The sequence below is a fragment of the Ursus americanus genome, chromosome 2 (assembly GCF_024610735.1).
Source record: "Ursus americanus isolate L20-20 chromosome 2, mUrsAme1.1.p, whole genome shotgun sequence".
In the NCBI taxonomy this organism is placed as follows: domain Eukaryota; kingdom Metazoa; phylum Chordata; class Mammalia; order Carnivora; family Ursidae; genus Ursus; species Ursus americanus.
Genome location: NC_142128.1, coordinates 91505868 through 91530001, shown reverse-complemented (window position 1 = coordinate 91530001; position 24134 = coordinate 91505868). Strand labels below are relative to the sequence as shown.

Here is a 24134-nt window from a genome sequence, read left to right as displayed (position 1 = left end):
ATGCAGGGAACTCCAAGTAGCTTGGGTATTGTAGACAGTGGAGATCCCAGCATCTCATACTAAGGGTTGATCTGAAATCAGAAGAGCTGGGAGTGGAGAAGAGGGAATAGTTTTGAGAGATGGTGAGGAGGTTGAATCCACTAGACTTGAATGATGGGATAGAGGTACTCTGGGATGACACCTTGGTGCCTACTATATAATTGGGCAGATGGGGAACCCATTAGCCAGGATAGGAAATGTCAGAGGAGGATCTGCACTGGGGAAGAAATGGTGACTTTGGATGCTGAGATCAAGTTACATGTGAGGCTGCATATATCCTGTAAGGAGACAGATAGACAGGTTGGGAGCTCTGGAGAGAGGGCAGATCGTGTGATGTGTTGTTCAGTAGTGATTAACAAGAAGGGTACGGGTAGGATCAGCAGGGTACAGGTGCTGCTCTTTGAGCACAAGTTTTTGCTCCGTTTTTGTTTCCCATTTCTTTTAGAACCCAAGACACCCTAGTCCATCAGTATATTCATAGTGACATGACTGTGTAAATCCTGTTGTTTGCACTGGACTAATTTGATTAGCCTGTTGGATCCAGCCTGTTTAAGTCTACTTCCTTCAGTGCTTAATAACTCAAGTTAGATTTTAAACATTTGGGAGCTCCCTGCTCCACGGGGAGCCTGCTTTTCCCTCTGCCAATCTCTCTCTCTCTGGGTCTCTCGTGAATAAATAAATAAAATCTTTTAAAAAATAGATTTTCAACATTCGGTAGTTATCCAGACACTATAGTTGTAGTTACCACTTACTAACAACTTGATCTTGGACAAGTCACTTCACTGTTCTAAGCTCAGGTGCCTCCAACATGAAAAGGTCATAATTGGTTGTTAGGATTAAATGCAGTAATGCTTACACTCAGGGCTTGCAAAGTTCATAGCCTTTATAGATACTGAATAAATAACTGTTATTATTCATACTGTTGGTTACTCACATATCTATCAGAGTTTGTGATGTAGAAGTGACGTCGTTAGGCCCTGCTTGGAACAAATATGAGTATGAGATAGGTAAAGGAACCCGCTATGCAGGAAGACCCCTGTGTACGTGTTCTGCTACCATCACGTAAGTCAGCCTGGGGCAATACTGAGTATATGCAGGAACTGACCTCCCACGGGAGGTGAAGACGGAGCAGAGCACCTCCAGTAAAAGGAGAGGAAAAATCACCTCCATTCTCAGCATTTCGCTACCTCTGAAATTCTACTGAATTCATCTGAAGTTCTGAGGCAAGGGGCAGGGGCAGGGAAGTAGTACAGCTGGACTACCTCTTACCATCGTTATTCCAGAACATGGACTTGTCTATGCAAAAAATCCCTGACTGTCCCCATCTCGACATATTCATTTTATAGAAACAAATTCACTTGCTAATACATGGGCTGGCCCATATAACTACTCCAATGAAAATATTATTTTTCACAGTGACAGCTATTAAACCACACTTAACATTCTACGTAACATGCAGATGCCAGAGAGAGCAAATGGAGTAGAGAACTGGAGGTGGACCATGGGAAGAAGTAGAGGCGGTTCACAACTTATCAAGATGACTAGAGCACCTCGTTATTTTTAACAGCCATGACAAACAATACACACGTACACTCATACACACATACAACAACGAAAAGTAAAATGCTGATCCAGCATGAGAAAATCAAGGAACAGTCTGGATTTTATAGATCATTATTTTAATCTGATCAATTTAACCTAAAAAACAGGCCCCTGCTAACATTTATTTATGCTTCTGCTTACCTTGAAAATAAACGTGAGCCTTACATAAACCGCCGGGGAAGGGGATGAGTGACCTGAGACAGCCTCCATTTTCAAGGCTCAAGAAGGCTGCTCTTCCACAGACACTGTGGCTGACCTGCCAGGGAGGTGGCCTCTCTGACTGTGCGATTGAAGAAGAGTGCTCCTCGCTTCAAAATTGAGAAGGCAGTTGTCCTTGCTTATCATAAGTGTGTTCAGAAGTGATTCTTCAGGGAGGCTTATGGACGCCCCACTCAACTCAAATCTCTGAATCCTAGGTTCTTTCACAGCAGAGCGCAGGCACAGGCTCTGGATCAAATCCATATGAAATAAAAGGGTGAAGCACAGTTTTCCTAATAAGATAGTTGTTTCTTTGTTTGTTTGCTTGTTTAATGGGCTACATTAGTTGAAAGACAACAACAGTGTGGGAAATGCAAGGCTCCCTGCCATTCAGCTGGGCTCTGGGATCTTGGCTTCCTGGCTCTGCCTCAAGTTACGTTTTGTGATCCTAAACCTGTCACTTACCTGCTGCCTCCGTCTTATCATCAGTAGGATAAACACGATAGACTCTGATGCTCTCTAGGGTCTAACAACACCACATTGTCTTATGATTCTGCCGTCATATCTAGAGTATCCTTCTTAGTGTGGGTAGTGCTTTACTGAGGGACATTGTCCAAAAAAGTATGTTCTACCCAGGAGGTAGGATTGTGAACACTTTAGAATGGTCCAGAAACCAGGTTATAAGAGGCCCAGTTAGCAGCAGGGATAGTTAACTTGGAGAAAAGGAAATTAAGGCTGCCTCCAAATATTTTAATTAATGCCACATAAAAGAAGTAGACTTAATTCTATGTTGTTATAAAATATATTCCCAACCCAGTGACTAGAAGTTTCCCGTTTCTGGCTTATAGCAAGTAGTACTTTCTAAACAAATAAATGTCCAGTAATAAAATAGGCAGCCTTTTGAGATAACCGTCAATAAAGATAAGGAAGTAGAGGCAAAATGACCAACTCTTAAAGAGACTGTAGAAGTTCTTGTGTTAATAAAGGCATTAAGCTAGAATCTGACCACAAGAATCGCTACCATGACTATTCAGCATGTTATTAAATTATTGCTGGTGGGAGAAAGTTCTCTCTTCTAGTAAAAAAAAAAAAAAAAAAAAAAAAAAACTCCTTAAGATGCTTATGCCTTAAGTCTTACAAGAGGTCAGAGCATTCTTAAACAGTAGGTAAGTCTATTTTACAGGAATCTTTTTTTTCCCCTTTGAATTCCTATAAACTTGTTACCTGAACTACCCACCACGATGTCAGTTACTTACGTATTTTATTTTGTACCCCAATTCTTCAGGATATGAATTCCAGCTACAAAATAATGAGACTTATTTCCCTGTGATATAACTTAAATGCCTAGTCTCATTACGTTTCATTTTGGCCTTTTCTTCAAGTAGCGTGAATAATACATAAAGTGAAAAGCAGCATCTGGTGGTATCGTTCTGCCTCCAGAAGCCCGTAGCAGAGCTCGAGCTTGAATGGCAGAGTGTGCGTTGCGCAAGATTTTACATGGGTGCAAGATACCAGTACTACTTACTGTGTCATCTTGATTTGACCTATCTGTTGGATCTTAGGAACTTGCCGAATTATTGAGGGTTCATCTTTTAAAAAGGGGACCCTGGGTGGCTCAGTCGGTTAAGTATCTGCCTTGGGCTCAGGTCATGATCCCGGGGTCCTGGGATGGAGCCCAGAGTCAGGCTCCCTGCTCAGCGGGGAACCCTGCTTCTCCCTCTCCCTCTGCCCCTCCCCTGCTCATGTCCTGTCCCACGTGCTCACTCTCTCTCGCTCTCTCAAATAAATGAATAAAATCTTTTAAAAATTAAAATAAAAAAATAAAAAGTTGTCTATCCTACAAAAGAGAAGTAACTAGAGAATTCAGTTTTTGCCCTTTTACCTTTCCAAGTTGAGAAGAGTATAGGTCCTTTCCTACTTATTACAAAGTGTTTAAATCTTCAAGGTTAGAACTGAAAAGGCAGTTGATCTCACAGGAATGTCTTTTGTCATTTTATTTGGCTAATTCTCTTTCTAATGTTAATACATTCAGGGTCCTTTTTGTCTTTCTAACCCAAAGCCAGGTGAATACAATGCATTTACACTTGCTCTCCTCTTCTGTAGGACTTCCTGGAAACACTAGCACCCACCCTGTTCTAGGCTCTGTGAGAGATTCCTTGATATGCATTAACTTACTAAGTGTTCAGAGCAACTTGGCTAGGTACGTGACACTGACATTTTACAGAGACTCAAAGAATATTAAGTAATTTACCCATGTCATACAAGTAAATGTGACTAAAAGAGAGTATAATAAGCAATGCTCTGTTTTGCTCCTAAAGGTATGTTTAATTCTCCTTACCCTTGGATTTGGGTCCCAGCCAGTCACACTAGTAGGAGCCCACTTTAGTCTGCATCCATTGTGAATACGAAAGGTGGGGCCAGATCATGGCACAGGGCTGTTCCTCCTTTTACGGTGTCCACATTCTGCTTTATCTTTGTCTGAACGCCTCTCTGATTTCAAGTTCTTGCAGATTGGAAAACGTTTCCTTTTTCACCTTTGTAACCCCTGAAGTAACTACTTAGCATGTTTCTTTGCACTCAGTGTTCTTCATTACAATCCATAAATTGAGTCGAGTATGCTTTTCATTTTACAATGGGAGTCATTTATGTCCTGCACATGTCCAGCAGTCATGACACAGTGGAGTGGCTCAGGGAGACCACTCAAGCATGAGGCTCGAGTTAGGACTGAATCACCGTCCACCTGAATCCAGCGCTCCAGAGAGCCTTCTATTCTTTAGAGAATGGCTTAGGGACCATTGCCTGGTCCTCTTTACCTTTCTCTCACTCTGCCTCATTGCATGATTCATCCAAATTTCCCATATCATCTTCAACTTGCTGTTGAACTTCCTTTCCAGATTTTTTTTTTAATCTTCATGCAAGTGTAAGGAAATTTGAGAAATCATGTATTTTTAACTGGTTAATTTAGAAGAGTTTTTTTTTTTCTACCATTAGTTTCATCTTTGGACTACTTTATAACTCAAAAATTTATTTCTCAGAAGTGTACTGTACTGCATCTCATCAGCAATAAATAAATTACTGGGGGAGTTGGGGAGGGAGAAGAGAAAGTGCTCGCTGAGATGAGTCACTCTTCTAGGGCTTCAGAAATGCCTGAAATCCATTCTTCCATTTCACCAAGTGATATTCTAGAAGAGTTATTTTACCTGATATTGATCAATGGCTTATTCTCAAAGGACAACCCAAAAAATAAGGGAACTTTTGAAAGCAAGGATGATGCTAGGGGCGGGGGGCTGTTTATATAGGGTGCTTTATTCACCAGAATGATACATCCCGAGATGGGTTGGGCTTGGGCTGGTGTCCCCATATATACATAACTGAATAAGCAGGTGTCTGAGAAGCCTGGTTCCCCTTGATGTGGAGAGGAGGATGAGAAGATGGGGATGGACATGACAGCCTGGGATGTGTTCGTTCCTGTGTGGGTTCTGGCCTGGGGTGCGGGGAGATGAGCCCGCTCTCAGTGGTCTCATTTCCAGGCAGGGGACGCCTTCTGGGCCTGGAGGGTCTTCCGCGCCCTGTCTTCTGGCTGGAAGTTCTGTACCTTCAGCCTTTGCTCTTCCCACAGCTCGGCGTGTTCTGGGTCCGTGGGAGAGAGCTGGGGTTGCTCTGAGCTGCTGCTCCCTTTCCATCTTCCTCCTCACTCTTAACTGCACGTCTGGCCTGCGAAGCCCCAGGACCCAGGGCTTCAGCAGCGACATCGTCTCCATCCCCCACGGTGCCAGCTCTGCCGCCCCTGGTTCAGCATCTTGATTCAGGGGCTGGTAGGAGTAGCCAGCTGGGCCTCCTCCCACGTCCTCCTTCCTCCTGTTCTTCCTCAGGCTGCTCACTGCTCTAACCCCCATGCCTTCTGCGGGGCTCTGGTGTGGCCCCAGTTCCTCAGACTGGTTGGGGAAGGTAGGCTCCGGACCCAGGTCACCTCCCCATAAAAACACTGCTGCGCTCCCAGCAGGGGCCACTCAGAGCGGGCCTGAACCTGCACCTTCCCTTCCTCAAGGATAATGCATTTTTGAGGGGGAGGATGATGGAGAGATTAGGAAAACTGAAATATAGGACCACTTGTTTTAAGTGTAACTTTGTTTGCTCATTAGCATACTTTGGTTATTTCATTTAATAGAACTTCTTTTGTGAGCATCAGAGCCAAACCATAGTTGCGAAGTCCTTTGATTAATTTTGACTTCTTACCAGAATCCATTTGGGCAAGAGATTCTTTGTTTCTGGATTATATAAGAAAAAATAAATGCCTCTGCCAGTGTTCTTTGAAATTAAGTCAGTTGCATGGAAACATTTCCCCTATCTTTAAAAAAAAAATCAATCCAAAAAAAGTCGTGTAAGCAAAGGAGTCACTGAATTCTCCCTTCCTTTGCAAGTAAAAATGTCCCCTTGCTCTTAAACAGGAAGCTTCCATGGCAGTGCTTTTCACACTTACACAGCAGTAGCTGTCTTTTCAAACAGAATCTCGTGCAGAACTCCAGTATGTAAACAAGATAAAAATGGAGCTCTTCCCTCTGGGGTGTGTGTGTGTGTGTGTATAGGGGTAGGCTATGAAAGGCCCAGAACCTGTGCCCTCAACCTTACGGTCTCCCCCTTCCAGCTGAACCTGCCCAGCAGACATTTCCTCCAGAACCTTAGGGATCTGAAATATATATATGTATATTCCATATTCTAATAGTTTTGATGATTTTACATTTACATTAAAATCTCTAGTTTTTAAAGAAATCATTCTTGGAGGGGCCCCTGGGTGGCTCAGTTGGTTAAGTGTCCAAATCTTGATTTTGACCCAAGTCATAATTTCAGGGTTGTGAGACAGAGCCCTGCAACGGGCCAGTGCTGGACATGGAGCCTGCTTAAGATTCTCTCCCTCTCCCTCTCCCCCGCAGCAAACGCACACTCTTTCTCTCTTAAAAAAAAAAGAAAAAAAGAAAAAAGGAAAGCAAGCAAGAAAGAAAAGTCATTTTTAGAAAAAAAAAGAAATAAATCATTTTTGGGGTGCCTGGGTGGCTCAGTCAGTGAAGCGTCTGCCTTCGGCTCAGGTCAAGATCTCAGGGTCCTGGGATCAAGTCCCACATCCGGCTCCTTGCTCAGCGGGGAGTCTGCTTTTCTCTCTGTCTGCTACTCCCCCAGCTTTCTCTCTCTCTCTCTCTCTCTCAAATAAATACAAAAAAAAAAAGAAAGAAAAGTCATTTTTGGAAGAAATAAAAGGCTTGACAACAATATATAAATACCTCCTTAGTTAAGATTTTGTTAGTACTTGAAATGTTTAACAAAAAATGTTTTGAGTTTTGGAAAAAGGAACTAAACAGTATTCTGTAAAAGCAGGCAATATTTCCATTTAACCCTAATTCTGTAATTAACCTCTTTCTTTAACCAAGATCACAGAGATAAGCCGATGTTTCTATTTTGTTACTTGCAGAGATCTGTAATTCTCATTTGTCAGAGCAGAAAACTAAGACCCAGAAAGAACTAGCTCTAGTTCTCCTCATCCTCTTACTCTGTATCACACGACAACTTGCATGGAGAAACTGGTCTGGTATTCACTATAGAACCAAAGCACCAAGATTCGGACTATGATTAGTTAATTGTTAGCTAAAGTTTAGAACCTGCTCCCAAAAGGGATCTTGTCTTTTTGCCTTCATTTGGCTGCCACTGACTATTCGCAACAAGGAAGTTAATATAACACATACCAAGACTGTAAAATTTTACAGCATGGATAATCCTCAGTTATATTATTAGTAGAGAAGGATTAATTTGACCAGAGAGTATCAAAGTCATGTTTTGAGCTATTAACTGAGCGTTTTTCAGGGTCTCTGGCTTACAAAAGTTACTACTGCTTTGAGAATCTCAACTTCAGTGGTTCTTTAGATGTATACTCATTATTATGTGGTAGGTTTTTATGGTTTATCATACTGCATGTTTATAAAAATCTTACTTTTAATTATGGCTTCCCAGAATGCTGAAATACTTCACATTCTAGCATTGCAAAAGTCATTATTATTGCATAAACACCGCAACTTGAGGGTGTGTCGTTTCTTGGAAGCTCCGTCTTTGCTCTCTGTTCATCCTGTATCCTTTTCCCTAAACCTCTCTCCTCGGTAGAGATTTCAGTCATCTAACCAGGATTGGAGCATCCCACTTTAAATACGCAGCATAAAATCCAACTTTGATCTGTTATCCTTATTAGAAAGCAAGAGTGAAGAGAGGTCAGCCTTTTAGCCGGCAGGCTGTCTGGGTTTTCTGCGAGCATTACATGTGAAGAGAAGCTAGTTCATCTGTCTTCTGGCTTTAGGATTCAACAGCATAAGCTGTCAGACTAACACTGATTGAAGGTGGACCAGGAGGGGGAAGCACATCTGTCCAACGGCTCGCCATTGGCTTCTTATTACAGCATTCTCCCCTGAGACACACTCTGCATGCTCATTCACCTACCTCCTCCCCTGCCCTCCCCTCCCTTCCCTACCCCTTCATTACTGATTCACAGCGAGAGGCGGCAGCGGCGGCGGTAGCGGCGCTGCTTGTCACGAATCAAGGATTGCAATGAGCTCATCCTTTTCTCCTTGCAGCTTCACAACTGCCCCGGCTTCCTGGCTACTGCTGCTGCTGTCTGCTCACCCACACACACTCACGCACGCACACACACGCGCACACGCACACACACAGGAACACAGACATACGCACTCTTACATGCTAGACCCTTCTGAGCTGCTGGTACATTTTAACACATGTATCTGAACTCTCCTGCATCACTCTTGGCCATTTTCTTGCATTCGATTGCTTTTGCCGTTTTTTTATTTAGATCAGAATTTGATTTCATTTCATTTTCCAGTCTACTTTGGGGCTCTTGCACAGTGGATAATTTAGCCAAAATGTTCTTCCTGTGGAGACGTTAGCTGACAATTCCCATCACAGACTGGCTTGTGCGTGCTCCTGGGGAGACCTAAGCCTGGCTGCCCTCCCACTGCAGTTCTCAAAATTGTGGATAAGAGATCCAGCTTTCTCATTCTGGATACCTACTTACTGCTCATGGAAGAAGGGGTGCCCTGCCCAGCCCCAGCTGCTAAGCTCACACCTCCTGTCAGAAAGTCCCAGGACATGCACGACGAGAGGAGCAAGCTGGTGAATGAGTATGCATGTCGAGTGCTGGAACTTCTGGGAATGGGGCATCGTCTGTTTGTGCCTCGGCTTCTGGCGGTGAGACTGTTTTTCATTGAACTTCATTTGTAGGGAATCTGCCACCCTCTGTGAGAATTCCTGTATCCCTGAAAGAGGCTTGCAGTCTCCTGTTTTCTTCTCCTCTTCTCCACACTACCAAGCAGGAAGTGCTGAGTGGCCGCTGCCCTGGGGCTCCGGCGGAGCCTGGTCCGTGCCACTCCTTAATTGGCTAGAGGAGATAGGGCTCTTTTCTAAGAGCCCAGGGCCGCATTAGTGGCATTATCTCTGTGGCAGGGGGAAAAAAATGTTTTCTGGCTGCCGAGACTCAGCAATAAAGCAGAACACCCAAGTGCTTGCTGTGGGCGTTCTGTTATTTACATCTCCGAAGGGGTAAATTTCACAACAGACCTTATTGCGACTTATCTCGACTACTGTGGTTTGCTGTGGTTTGCGTTCTAACCTCACCGTTTGATTGCCAACTTGATTTTTTTTTTTCCTGGATAGGGAATTTTACCCCCTAAAAATCCTTGGGTAGGAAATTGAAAATTTCTCTCCTGGAATGCTTGAACTGTGTATCCATGAAGCAGCTTAAAGCTGTTGGGTCTATGCCGTGAATCTGGGAAGTCTGGCTTGCTTGTTTTTTGATTTCCTGAACAAGAGGAAAATCACCCTTCCTCCCTTCCTACCAAGGGTTAAAATTAAATACCCACAATCGCTGGTGCAGGGTTTCTTTTCAGTGGTTTGAGAACTATACCTAGCAACTGTTCTATAATGTAATTGGTCTACAGTAGTCCTATACCGTTATTTGGTAATTGAACAAGAATAATCAAGCTTTGTCTATTTTATACAATGGAGTTTAATACCATTCCAGACTGTTCTTCCGTTATGGTTCTGTCATGTTACAGTCTCTTCAAAGTACGATGTTGACTGAATTTAACACTTTTCTCTCTCTTCAGTCTAGTTCATCTCTGTTTATATTATCTTCGCAATTATCAGTTCAGTCTTCATGTATGTATTTGCATGCAGGTATCATCCCCGTTGTTTAATCATAACAACATTTCAGGTAGCTGTATATATGAGGGGTTTTTCACCCTGAAGAAAGTCTGTTTATCACTGCAAGATGAAGTTAGAAGCAATGACCACCATTCAATTATGGGGGAGGGGATATTTTTGAGAAATGCCATTTCTTTGTCATTTAAGAAAGAAATAAAAAGAGTTCAATACATATGTTTTAATGCCCAGGTGAGGTCATCAGTGCTCACTTGAATTCTGTTTCCCTGAATCTCATTTTTCTTACTAAAAGAGGAAACTGAAGGTTTATGTTCCATTAGAAAGGAGTTCTGGTTTTTTTTTTTTAAGTGAAATAAAAAAGCATTTTATTCAGGAGCTCTGACACTATTAAGTGCTAAGATATATTTCAACAAATTCTCTTCATCTCTTTGAGGAGTCCGTTTTGGGTCTCATATATTTTCATAATCTTAAAGACTACTTAACTCTGTAGCTCCAGGGCTCCCGCTGCTAACTTTCCAGTAATCTGGCGCTGTCTTCCTTTGGCACTTTATACTTTCAGTGCTTTGAAAGACAACATAAATTGATAGCTAAGACGGTCTCTCTTACTTTAATCCGCATTAGGGTTGAATTTAAACTGCCTCTAGTTTAAAGCAAATTATCAGCAATAAAACCCACAAGGAAGTGGGTTCATAAGCTTCCCGTCTTCTGGCGGTCATGGGGGTCTGTATGTTGCAACCATATGAAGGTGGCTTGGTTGCCCAATGAGGTGTTAAAAGGTAGTACCTCCCTCCAGTTGTTTTGGGCTCCCACATTCAGAGAGTCGAGGTAACGGTGCTATTCGCATTACACGTGAAAAGAATATACTGAGTTGTCGATAGGGTCGTTTGGCAGTCTCTGACTTTGCCATACAGTGTTGTACTTAACAGATTACTGATAGAACTAGGGTACTCTGCAGTTTGGGAAATCACATGCCCTTTAATTAGCAATATGGCTGTGAATTGAGATCAGCTATCCAATGAGTTACTGCTTAAAGTTTATTTAGCATGTGTACCAGGACGAAGTACAGTTGTTCAGCCTTGTGTTATCGGACTGGCTAATGATGTGGGATCGATGGCTGATCTGCACAGGGTGGTCCTGAGAGGAATCCTGCCACATGCAATATTGCGGTCTTTCCATTACCACTCAAAAGGGCGGGCACTGAAGTTTCGGTTTTTCGATAGATTTTAAACATGAATGCATGTAGGTTAAACACATATAAAATATGTTATTTTAGGGGCACCTGGGTGGCACAGCGGTTGAGTGTCTGCCTTCGGCTCAGGGCGTGATCCCGGCGTTGTGGGATCGAGCCCCACATCAGGCTCTTCCGCTATGAGCCTGCTTCTTCCTCTCCCACTCCCCCTGCTTGTGTTCCCTCTCTCGCTGGCTGTCTCTATCTCTGTCGAATAAATAAAGAAAATCTTTAAAAAAAAAAAAAAATGTTATTTTACCTTAAAGATCCCAGTAGGGTTTTTTTCTTCATGTAAGTTAATGTTCTTGATGGACTCATCAAATAAATGAAGATTTACCAAGACAGTGTTGTAGATTTGGACGTTGAGCCTTATTCATTGTTCCCTGATTCACAGAGGGACCGTCAAACTACTAGAACACCAAGCACCGTTGAAAAAAATTTTTTTAAGTTTTTATTTAAATTACATTTGAAATTTTTGCTTTTTGTCCTTCAGAGGTACACGTAGTAAATAATAATTTCCCTTTAACGGATCAGGTACAAGTACTGAGTTTTAGATATTACCCTAAGGCATAAATTCTATGTGCAGACTCACCAAACATGTTTCTTTGGTAAAATTAAAATACCAAAGCAAGAGATACAGGTATCCTAGATACCAGCTAAGTAGTGTTTCCCTCTTCTAAAGCCTGTGCTTCCAAATGATTGTCAGACTTCCAAAAATATGTCTCTACTGACTAGAAATTCTTTTAGACACTATACAGGAAGAAAAAGCCATTTGTGGTAAAAACAGTGAAGGTGAGAAAGAGAACCATACCTAGATTTAAAAAAATAATAATAATCCCCTAAAATAAGCAAACCTAGAATTTGCTGCTTATCGGAGGCCCTTGAAGAAAGATTGATCAAGAGTCGTGAGAGGTTCAGAATAGAAGCATCTAGAGCTAACACCCAAATGTTAGAACTGTTCCTTTCCACCCACCCTGCCTCTTTAAAAAAAAAAAAAAAAAAAACACACTTTAAAATATGATACTCTTGCACTGAATTTTTCAGTGGGAAAAACACACTCAAAATGGTATCAGCGGTGACACATAGCCAGAGTCCGTAATTTGAAGAACAAGGAAAAACTTTTATTCTACTCCTGTTCAAAATCTCCCTTTTCTCCCTTTAGATTTTATTAGCTGTTATATGGCAAGGGAATTGTTACCAGATCATTCTGATATGCTGGCTATAGTTTCAGTACTGATACTGTGGGCAACTGTGCGCAGTGAATCCAAAGGAGGATTGATTACTGAAATGAAAAACCAGAGAAGCAAATATGTCTCCCATTCTTACTTCTGTTTTAAATGCTGCAAGGATTGCTCATTGAAGAGAGATTACGACTCTTAAAACTTAAAGACCCAGATATAAAAATTGCCATACATGGAGCCCTGGATGGCTCAGCCGTTAAGCATCTGCCTTCTGCTCAGGTCATGATCCCAGGATCCTGGGATCGAGCCCCGCATCAGGCTCCCTGCTCGGTTGGAAGCCTGCTTCTCCCTCTCACACTCCCCTTGCTTGTGTTCCCTCTCTCGCTGTCTCTCTGTGTCAAGTAAGTAAATAAAATCTTAAAAAAAAAATTGCCATGCATACTTCTGATGCCCTTCAAAATATAAAAGTCAATTTTTATATTAAAATAAGTCCTACATCTACTTTCTAATTTTCATTTTATTAATTGTGACTTTTTAATACTGGGTGGGTTTGAAATGGAGCTTTTATGAATTCAGAGAACAAATTTATGTTGGTGTCTATTACGCGCCTGGCAATTTGCTTAATTCATTTTACTGGAGGAAGTGGGAAGGATACCTAAATTAACATCCTGCTTTAAAAAAAAAAAAACCTACTTACCCTTTCCCTCTGGATATTTCTCTTTACCTACTTGAAAGGAAATAGAAGTAGGACTGGTTGAAATGTGTTTAGTTGTTCAGGTAATCTTTATATATAATTCTATTCAAATGAAGAAAGAAGTAATAATATCCCCTTTGGAGGTGTAATTGATAAACATGTTCCATATCATCACTTAACAGGATTTGACAGCAAGTTTGGGGAGCAAAAGATGAGTGTTAATAGAACCACTAATTTTCAAAAGTTATCATTTATTCTTATTTAAAAGCTGATGGAGTGCTCTATTTTGCAAGGGAAGAAAACGTGTCTTTGCTTATTCTAATTTCCTTAACTCTTGTCTGTGTTACATTCTGGCTAATACTACTTAACAAATAATGTCAGGAAAGTAATTGCATTTTCATTATGGTGCTCTTCCCTCGTGATCATTCTGCAGGCAATATAGAGAAACTAAGAATTTCCCAGTTGAAGAACAGGCTTTCCAGCTTAAATCAGTTCTTCTGGCCTGACGAAGTTCTGTTATAGTGAGCACAGATGGCTAAAGATATCCAGAAGCTGGCCTTTCCTCTTTTGGGTACTTGGTTTGGTCCTCAAAATGTTAGTCTGCCTTTTAGGGGTGCATTTTTAAAGCTTGGGTCTTATCACAAGATCGTATGTTAAACTTCTCTTCATTGTCAGGATAGACAGCATTCGTACGTACAATTGCAAACCTAATTATAACCGTTAATTAAGTTTACATCTCCGTAGCCAGAGATGTTTTTTTTATTTTTTTCTATTTTTTATTTATTTTTTATTTATTAATAAGCTGTGTGAAGTCATGTTTTAGTTTCATAGAAAGCACTGCTACTTATATTTTGTACTAATACTGTTACATTAATGCTTGACAGTTGTGAAGCATATATATTTAACAAGAGGATATGTACAATATGATTTAAATTTCTTAAATATGTCTGTGTAGGGATAGGAAATGATTATAAGCCATGTAACAAAATGTTAATTATGTTTATCTCTGGGTAGTGAGACCTCTTGGGCTTTTAAAAAATAGTTTCCGTTTTGGGGAAAGTGAATATGTAATCAATAAAAAAATGTATGATCCCACTATGTAGACATACACGTATATGTGTACAAGTTATGATTTTTACGAAGTATTTAAAAAACCAAACAACTTTCTGATAAATTCTTAGGGAGGCATCCAAATTTTTGCAGACCAAGAGGTATCTATTTCTCAATTATAAAGGGAAAAATCTCTCAGATGCAGCTATCTGAAAATGGAGAGTTACCCCTATAAATTTATAATCTGCTTATGGCATAAAAAGGTATTTGGAGGTGATATTTAATGATTATGGAAGTCTCTTAAAAATAGAAAATTGGAGGAAAAAGCCCATCAGAATCAAAGTAGGACTGCAGATTATCTTCTGGAGCAATGACAAGCAAGGTTTTTGTTAATATACTTTTTGCTTATTGGCGTGTTTTTTTCCCAACGGGGGTGGTGTTCTGGCATATTTTTTTTAAAATCACAATTAAATTAGCTTTATTTTAGTCCATGACAGGAATATAAGTTCTGGGGAGGGGGGTGGAGGAATGGGATAGACTGGTGATGGGTAGTAAGGAGGGCACGTATTGCATGGTGCACTGGGTGTTATATGCAACTAATGAATCATCGAACTTTACATCGGAAACCGGGGATGTACTATATGGTAACTAACATAATATAATAAAAAATCATTAAAAAAAAAAGAAGGAATATAAGTTCTTTGCCTGCTTTATGGAATTAAAAATGTCAGTGGGAGCAGGATACTGTTTTTAGCTACTAAAATATCGGTACCTGAGTATATTTGAACAATAAAGAGACGACTTTTCAAACTGTCATCCCTTATATTTGTTAAATGCACTCATAGGACTTAACTTATTTCCTTCTCAAATACTTAAGGTTGAAGATGCTTTCTTTCGAAGTAGAACAGTGGAGATGTAGGCAGCACCACAACTTAGCCAGAGTTGGGATCAGAATGAATTTATTTCATCCTTTGCAGCCTTGTTCGGGTATCTTTAATTGCCAGCTGCTTTCTAGAAGCTGAGATCAGGGGACCGAATACCATGCGGTTTCCACATGTCTGTCTATCTGAGTTGTCCTGCTCTGTGATCGTTAGAACTCCTCTCTGACCAGCTTAGCCGAGTTGACCGTGGGAACAGGAGCGTCATTACCGCAAGCAGTGTCTTGGAAAGGACAATCACTTGGCACTCTGAATTCTGGTTTCCAGAGACTTAGCCCAGCTTGGGCTTCACCCCCACCCAGGTGGGAAGGTTCTAGCTGCACCTCCCCTGAGCGGATAGCCTCCTTTGAAGAGCATCTCTTTGACCTGGCCACCCCCGCCTGACCAGAGGTCCCATGTCACAGGCTGTATGAGTCCTTGTCTTTAATCCTTACCTTTCTGCTTTTGCACGAACTCAGAGGCTGGACTTGAAATTAGGCCTTGGACTGTATTAGAAAATTAGGTAATCACACTACTGCCTTTAGGCAAGAAACTGCACCACCATTGTGGGGATGTCTGTTACCAGGTAACGAGCGCTTGGCTGCACAGAAAATAGAAGCGGTGCCCTCAAAGGCTTTGGGGTGGGGAGGATAGCTGTTCATCCTGCTTCCCCACAAACTCCATAAGCAGGGTGTCTTGAGTTTTCCCCGACAGTCACCAGAGAGCCAATCATCAAAGCCAGTATCCCAGGTGAGAAGAGGAGACCGGGGATGTATGTGTCTGGTCCGTCTGGCCGCTGGATGCTTTCCCAGGAATTCAGCAGTTGATATTTTGGTCAGAGAAGCCCTCTTTTAGGCTGAGGTTAGCGATAACATTTTTTTCCGACTAAGTTAAGGTGAGTTGATAGCACTCTATCGTGCTAAACATTCTCTCTGCCACTTACCACCGTTGTGTCTAAGTATCCACAAGGGAGGAAGTCAATCTGAGATGGACCAAGGTTTGTTTTTCCACTGCTACTCTTAGCCTAGCTCTGCTTTCTGATGACTAGTTTGTGGACCTAAAGCTGAGGCAACCTGGTACTCCTGTGGAAATGCCTGCTGTATGAATTAATATATGATTTTATTTTACATGTTTCTGTTTAAAAGGGAGGGGAGATGAAAGTAGAATTCATTCATTCGGTACATTTTAACTGAGTACCTTGTATATTCCGGTTATTATTCTTGTCACTGTGGATACAGCAACGAGCAAGACAGGCAAGGCCCCTTTCCTTAGGAGGAAACAGATGTAAAATGGGAAAATGCGTTGGTGGAAAATTACTTGATGGGTTGGGGGTGGGGGAGAATTTAAGTGCTCAGGAAAGGCCTCACTCAGATTTTACATTTGAGCTAAAAATCTAAATCACAAAAAGTTGCTATCCTTATGAAGATCTGGGAGAAGACTGTCCAAGCAGAAGGAACAGCAAGGGCAGTTGCCTTCAGTTAGGAATGAACTTGGTACGTACAAAAACCAGAAACAAGGCCAGTGTGCCTGGAGCTTGAGAACAGGAGGGCGATGTGGTTCAAGACGAGGTTGGAGGGGAAGGCAGGGGTTCCAGATTGTGAAGGGTCTTGTGGACCATGGTAACAATTGGGATGTTATTCTGAGCACAGTAGGAAGCCCTGGAGGGCTTTACACAGAAGACCCTTGTGACGTAAAAGGGTATCATCTGGCTGTGATAAGGAGAGTGGACTGTGGGGAACAGAACGGAAATGGGAGACCAGTTGGCGGGTTACTGCCGTGGCTCCCCTAGGAGATGACGTGTAATGGTTTGGGGACCAGAGTGCTGAAGACAAGCCCTGCCCCGTGAAGAGCAGGAAACTCTCTGACTTTCTCATCCTCTTTCAGTATAGCCTTTAAGGTTAATCAGCTCGACATTTGAATGTAAAGAAAGTAATATTTTGAACTAGCGCAAAATTCTATGATTTCTAGCCATCCTGGTTTGTTTTGTTTTGTTTTTTCATTTTATTACTGAAGTTTTTGACAATTAATTTCTGACTCTTAAAACATCTCATTTCTCTTTGGCTTACTTCTGTGTACCCAGTCTGCTTAATCTATAATTTGTATCAGGGTGTTTGCCAAAGGTTGCTCATAGTTGTTTATTAAAATACTTAGGGCCTTTCTTCCTTTTTCTTTTTTTTAAAGTAGGCTCCACACCCAATGTGGGAGTTAAACTCACAACCCCAAGAAGATCAAGAGTTGCAGGCTCTACCCACTAGCCAGCCAGGCACCCCTTATTGTCTTTCTTATTACAAAATCTTTACGGCAGAAAATACAGCAAAATATAAGGGAAAAAACCTCCATGATCCCACTATCCCAAGAAATCTTTTATTTCCTTTCCATCTTTTTTCTATGCATGCCTATATTTATTTTTAAGTGGTTATTTCTTGAAGAAGTAAATTTTGCCAACAGTAGTTTTCATAAGAAGTTCGCTAGTTAAGTGATTTGCTTCATTGACTTTTTCATAGCATTCTTTAAGGTGGGAGCTCAATTTCATATTTTCTTGAACTGTTGTCATTAGTTGAAAAAACCTTCTCCCATTAGATGTTCATTATATAATTTTAATAAGCTTTGATTACGTTGTCTCTATCTTCAGCCAAGTTTCTAATACTATCCTTAAAATACCCACCAGCAAGCTAAAGTCATAGATTAGACCCAGAGTTAAAATTTTTTGTTTTTCTGGCATTTTTTTTTTCCTCAGAGCTGTAATTCAGTTAGCTTTGCTGGGATCCACCATTATAATCTTCAGGTTATGTAAATTGAATATGTTAGCCTATTAATTAATTCCTATACTGTGCCTAGGATTTATGGTGACTTATTTCAGCTTATAGTAAAGACGTTAGAAATCTATTCGTAAAAACTTGTAGAACTAAGCTAGATCTTAGCTACAACCATGCATTCGGGAAAATAGAAATTCTTTTTTCAATGTATTTGTCCTGAAGTCAGGCTAAAATATAATGATGATTCTTGGAATTATTTTGCAGACCTCAAAGGAAGATCTTCTGCAGGCTGATTTTGAAGGTGCTTTAAAGTTTTTCAGAGTTCAGCTTCCAAAGAGATACAGGGCAGAGGAAAATGCCAGAAGATTGATGGAGCAGGCTTGCAATATTAAGGTAAGGTACATGGATTTATATATAATAAAGACAGGATTTGAATGCAGAAAGAATGTGGCCAATTATATAAAACCTTTTCTCTATACTTGCTGGATTTTGACTATGTTTAAGGTGATGCTGTGTATGAACTAGTCTCTCCCAGACATTTTTGTGAGGCTGGTGTGTGTATAATACCTTCTAGTAAGACGTGGAGTGAAAGTTAGTAGGTTCAGATTGGAACAATAGGAAGACAAACATTTATCTTATAGGTAGGGCTCTAGAATGGACTGCTGTGATAGTGGTTTCCATGGCAGCAGACTTAGTATTTAGCTTTTGGCCATCTGTTTTAGGGTTATTTACGACAAAGCAAGACAAGCCTGCTAGGCAGTGCTTTCTCTTCTCTAAGGGACTTGGAAAGGTTTGAGCCTTGGTGTGCCCATTCCCACCCCAAGTCTGCAAAATGGTCATGGATATATTGTTCCTTATCCTATGCCACATAAAACTAAATAAGTTTTATAAAATAATTTGATATGGAAATTTCTATTCAGAAAATTATGGTATCAAGATGAGAGAGCGCATTTTTTAAAGATTTAGAACCAATTTCTTGATGTTAATTCTTGTATCTCTGGAATATACTTGGGAATCTTCTTACCTACCTATGACATAAGTATAAATTTCCCTTCTGAACAAAGAGACAAAGATCCCTTGTCTTATGGACCTTACGTTCTTGCAGAAGGGAACAGAAAATAAATGACTAACATTATAAATAATATGTTTAATGTGCTAGAGGGTGATAAATAGCTAGGAAAAAAGGAAAAGTGGCGTGAAATAATAAGCAAGACCGGATTGGTGAGAAGAGGGAAAGTTGCAGTTGTTACTAGGTAGTCAGAGTGGGTAGACCTCATTAGGGAGGTGAAGGAGATGGGTTAGTCATGGAGATGTCTAGGGGAAGAGCATTCCAACAGAGGCAACAGCTAGTTCAAAGGCCCTGAGGCTGGCTCATGCCTAGTGGGTTTGAAGAATAGCAAGAAGGCCAGTGTAGCTGGAGTGAAGTGAATGAAAATGGAAGCAATAGACAAGGAAGTTGGAGAGATCACAAGGAGCCAGAAAATGTAAGTCTTTGTAAGGATTCAGGCTTTACTTTGAGTGAAGCGGGTAGCTCTTTCAAGGTTTTGGTGAAGAGTGATATGATCTGTCTGAGGTTTTAGAAGATCACAGTGCTTACTGTATTGAGAACAGACTGCAGGAAAGTAAGGGCGGAAGTAGGGAGATCAGACAGGGGTTTTTGCAGTAATCCTGTTGAGAAATAATGATTGAGTTTACCAGGGTGATAACAATGAGATAGAGGTGGAGTGGAGACGGAGGTGGTTGGAACCTGAGTACATTTTGAAAGAGAACCAAAAGGATTTCGTGAAATATTACACATGAGTATGAGAGAAAACGAGGAGTCAAGATGACTCCATAGATTTTGGATTAGGCAATTAGAAGATAGAGTTGCCATCGAGTTACTAAGTTCATTACTTAAAATGTACTTTGACACAGACTTCATTTAAGCACCATACCCATTCTAACACTTTCTTGGTGTAACACTGTTGTTTTTTACTTTAACTTATTTTTAAGTAAATTCTGATTGTCAAAAAGTACAATTCAGTGCTGAAAGTAAATAACTGAACAGAAAAAATGTGTTGTCTTTCAAATGAATTCTATATTCAAAAAAATCATTTTCCAAAGATATTAAGCAAAACAGACCTCTGAATCTTCATCCTGAAATGCAAACTTGTAAAGCTTTCCAGATTATTTTAATTTGGCTGGGCCAAATGACTAAGCATGAGCCATATTTGTCTGTAGACTTTGAAAATGCATTTCAGTGGTCATGGTGGTTTTGATTGAATTTTGCTGGTGTAAGTTTGAAAGGTAGGCTCCAGCCTCCGATTGTTCCAGAGCCGTCAGAGAAAAGTACTATAACTACAACAGTGCTATAGGAATCTGTTAAAATAAAACATTCATTTCTAAGAATGAGATGAGAGAGTTAGAAGGTACAGGTAAGGTAGAAAGTTAAATGTCTTCAGGGGAAATTTGGTAGCATCGGACAATCACTGAGAATGAAAAACCCAGGAAAGCAATCCGAAATTGTAAGATGTACAGGGAAAGATTTTTTCCAGTATAATTTATGAAGCTCCTCAGAGGATGGAGGCAATTAACAGTGGTCAGACCAGAAACCTGAAAGATGCAGAAACTTAAAATGTTAGAAAGTAAGTTCAAAATATGATCTGAGTGGACCGTTTCTGGAATGAACATGTGCAACCAGAATGATTTATGTGAACACGAGCAGATAGACGTGAATTTTTATTTTAAGTAATTATTTGATTTTGTTTTTTGTTTTTACGTCTTGTTTTGGGTTTTGTTCTTTGTTTGCATTATCTAAGGAGAGTAACTTTTTCTTAGATCTATAAAACAGTACTCACAGGACGCCATGTTTATTAAGGTATAGTTGACATAACATTATATTAGTTTCAGTTGCAAAATTGCAAAATGATCACCACAATACGTCCAGTTAACTCCTGTCACCATCCATGATTACAAAATATTTTTTTCTTGTGGTAAGAACTTTCTAGATCCACTCTCCCAGCTACTTTGAAACAGGCAGTACGGTATTATTAACTATAGTCACCATGCTGTGTAGTATATCCCCATGACTTATTTATTTTATAATGAATAATGTCATCATTTTAAAATGAAATTTGTACCTTTTGACCCCCTTTACTCATTTTACCCACCCCTTTCCCCCCTGCCTTGGGCAATCAGTCTGTTCTCTGTCTTTCTGAACTTAGTATTTTTGTTTTGTTTTGTTTTTTTAGATTCTACATATAAGTGAGTTTTCTGTCCAGCTTATTTCACTTAGCATAATGCCATCAAGTTCCATCCATATTGTGCCTAATGGCAAGATTTCATTCTTGTTTGTGCCTGAATAATATTCCATTGTGCATGTATACCACATTTTCTTCAGCCATTCGTCCATCAGTGGCCATTTAGGTTCCCATTGCTGGCTATTGTAAATAATGCTGTAATGAACATAGGGGTGCATATTATCTTTTCAAATGAGCGTTTTTGTTTTCTTCAGATAAATACCTGCAAGTGAAATTACTAGATTGTATGGGAGTTCTGTTTTTAATTTTTTGAAGAACCTTCATTTTCCATAGTGGCTGCACCAGTTTACATTTCCACCAACAATTGCACAAGGGTTTCCTTTTCTCCACATCTTGGCCAACCCTTATTTCTTATCTTTTTGATAATAACTGTTCTAACAGATACGAAGTGATATCTCATTGTGGTTTTGATTTGCATTTCCCTGATGATAAGTAGTGTTGGGCACCTTTTCACGTACCCGTTGGTCATCTGTATGTCTTCTTTGGAAAATGTTCAGGTCCTCTGCCCATTTTTTAATCAGATTGGGGTTTTTTTGCTGTTGAGTTATATGAGTTCTTTATATATTTTGGATATTAACTCTTAATCAGACATATGATTTGCAAATATTTTCTACCATTCAATAGGTTGCCTTTTCATTTTGTTGATGGTTTTCTTTTGCTGTGCAAAAGTTGTTGTTTGGTTGGTTGGTTTTTTAAACTCTGGGGCTTGAACTCATAATCCTGAGATCAAAACCTGAGCTGAAATCAAGAGTCAGACACTTAACCGACTGAGCCACCCAGGCACCCCTGTGCAAGTTTTTTAGTATGATGGTAGTCCCACTTGGTTTATTTTTGCTCTTGTTGTGTTTATTTTAGATGTCAAATCCAAAATAGATCATCACCGAGACATGTCAAGGAGCTCACCACCTATGTTTTCTTCTAGGAGTTTTATGATTTAAGGTCTTATGTTCAAGTCTTTTATCCCTTTTAAGTTAATTTTCGTGTTTGGTGTAAGATAGTGGTCCAGTTTCATTCTTTTGTATATGGCTGTCCAGTTTTTCCATCACCATTTATTGAAGAAATTGTCCTTTCCCCATAGTATGTCTTGGCTCCTTTGTTGTAAATTAATTGACCATATGCATGGGTTTATTTCTGGCTTCTCTATTCTGTCCCATTGATCTATGTGTCTTTTTTTTTTATATACTGCTACCATACTGTTTTGAATACTTTGGCTTTGTAATATAGTTGAAGTCAGACAGCATGATGCCTCCAGCTTTGTTCTTCTTTTTTAAGATTGCTTTGGGTATTTGGGATCTTTTGTGGTTCTATACAAATTTTAAAATTGTTCCATTTCTGTGAAAGATGCCATTGGAATTTTGATAGGGACTGTATTGAATCTGTAGATTGCGTTGGGCGTATGGACCTTTTAACAATAATTTAACTTGTGAACACGGAATATCTTTGTATTTATTTGTGTCTTCTTTAGTTTCTTTCATTAATGTCTTATAGTTTTCAGTGTCTAGATCTTTCCTTGGTTAAATTCATTCCAAGGTATTTTTTGATGCAATTATAAAATGGATTATTAATTTCTCTTCCTGGTGGTTTCTTATTCATGTATTGAAATAAAACAGAATTTTGTATATTGACTTTGTATCACAGGATATCATTTTAATTTATAAAGTGATTGTGAGGCAGATGTGAGGTGAAACTCAGAGAAAGAAGATGGAAGTAGTACAATATCCAAGGATTGTGCTGGAACCGGAACATAGGTTTCCAACCTAAAGGTTTAAAATTGTTTTTTAACTGAGACCTACATTTTAAAATAGCTTTTACATCAAAACCCTGACCACACACACACCTGAAGAAATACCCTTACAATGTGTGATATACTCTGATGTTTCGTCTTCTACTACTATATTGTATTCTGTGTCATTTCAACTTCTTGAAGAAAAATCTTCAAACCAAAAAGGCAGTCATAACCCAGTAAATCGATTTCACAACAGCTTGCTGTTTGGAAAAAATACTGAGGTCTATCATACCGTTCACACCACCTCCTCTTCCCGATTCTGATATGCTGCAACTTGTGAGAAGTTGTGGAGCTTAAGGTGTGGCAATGAATAATGGAAGTAGGGGTGTGGTAAGGATGTGAATCGTCATGCCGTCCTTACAGCAGAATATGCTGGCAACTGCAAATTTTAGGGAATGATGGATTTACAGACCAAGGCTATGTGTTAGGCAAAGCATTCACAGACAGAAGTGGCTGCGTGGAATAGGCAAAAAAGTTGCCCTCACAATTTCTTATCTACAGCCTTGAGATTAAAGTCAGAATGTCAAAAGTAAAAAAAAAAAATTATTTTAATTATTTTCAAAGTTAGTATTTGTATATGATTATATCTTTTTTGAATGGACGTGTTCTCATTTAATTACCCAACAAGCTGAATCACTTTCCTCTAACTTTAAGGAACTACGTGATGAGTGATTTCAGTGAACTGACTGGTTTTAAAATAGATGCAACAGTTAGTTGTAGGTGAAAAGTAACTTATTAGTTCCATATGTGGTTTATTTCTGTGTGTGTACCAACAAGATGTATTAACAAACCACACTGGATGAGATAAATAACTTTATTCTTCTAAAATCTGTATAATATTAAATATCAAAAATGTTTTTGTGTTTATTTTTTCTGACTTAACTAACATGATTTTAGATTTTTCAGATATCTTCCTGTGCCTATGGTTTCAACTAGGTTAAAATCAGAAAATATGTTGACCTATCAGACTTGATCTGAAAAGTGATTTGCTTATTTAATATATGAATATCCTGTTCTTCCTCAGGTTTCGCTGAATATCATTATTCAGTTGTTACTTGAGTTAAAAATTCTGCTAGTGTAGACCTTCTTAAACTTGATTCTTAGCTTCATGAACTCTAAATCAGTTGAAATTTGAATTTCTTAATACAGGCATATGAGAATTTTGTTTTTCCT

At 39.8% G+C, this 24134-nt stretch overlaps 1 protein-coding gene across 3 annotated transcripts in view; it reads left to right on the top strand.

Annotated features, from left to right (window-relative positions):
- RABGAP1L (RAB GTPase activating protein 1 like) overlaps positions 1 to 24134 on the top strand; it is a 716315-nt gene that overhangs the window by 558562 nt on the left and 133619 nt on the right. For 2 of the 3 annotated variants that reach the window (XM_045811376.2, XM_045811377.2), the window contains one exon: positions 18141 to 18269. In XM_045811376.2, coding sequence (XP_045667332.1) covers positions 18141 to 18269 — 129 coding nt within the window. Of the gene's footprint in view, positions 1 to 8492; positions 9079 to 18140; positions 18270 to 24134 lie in introns of those variants that run through there. The other variant, XM_045811379.2, reaches the window with a different exon arrangement.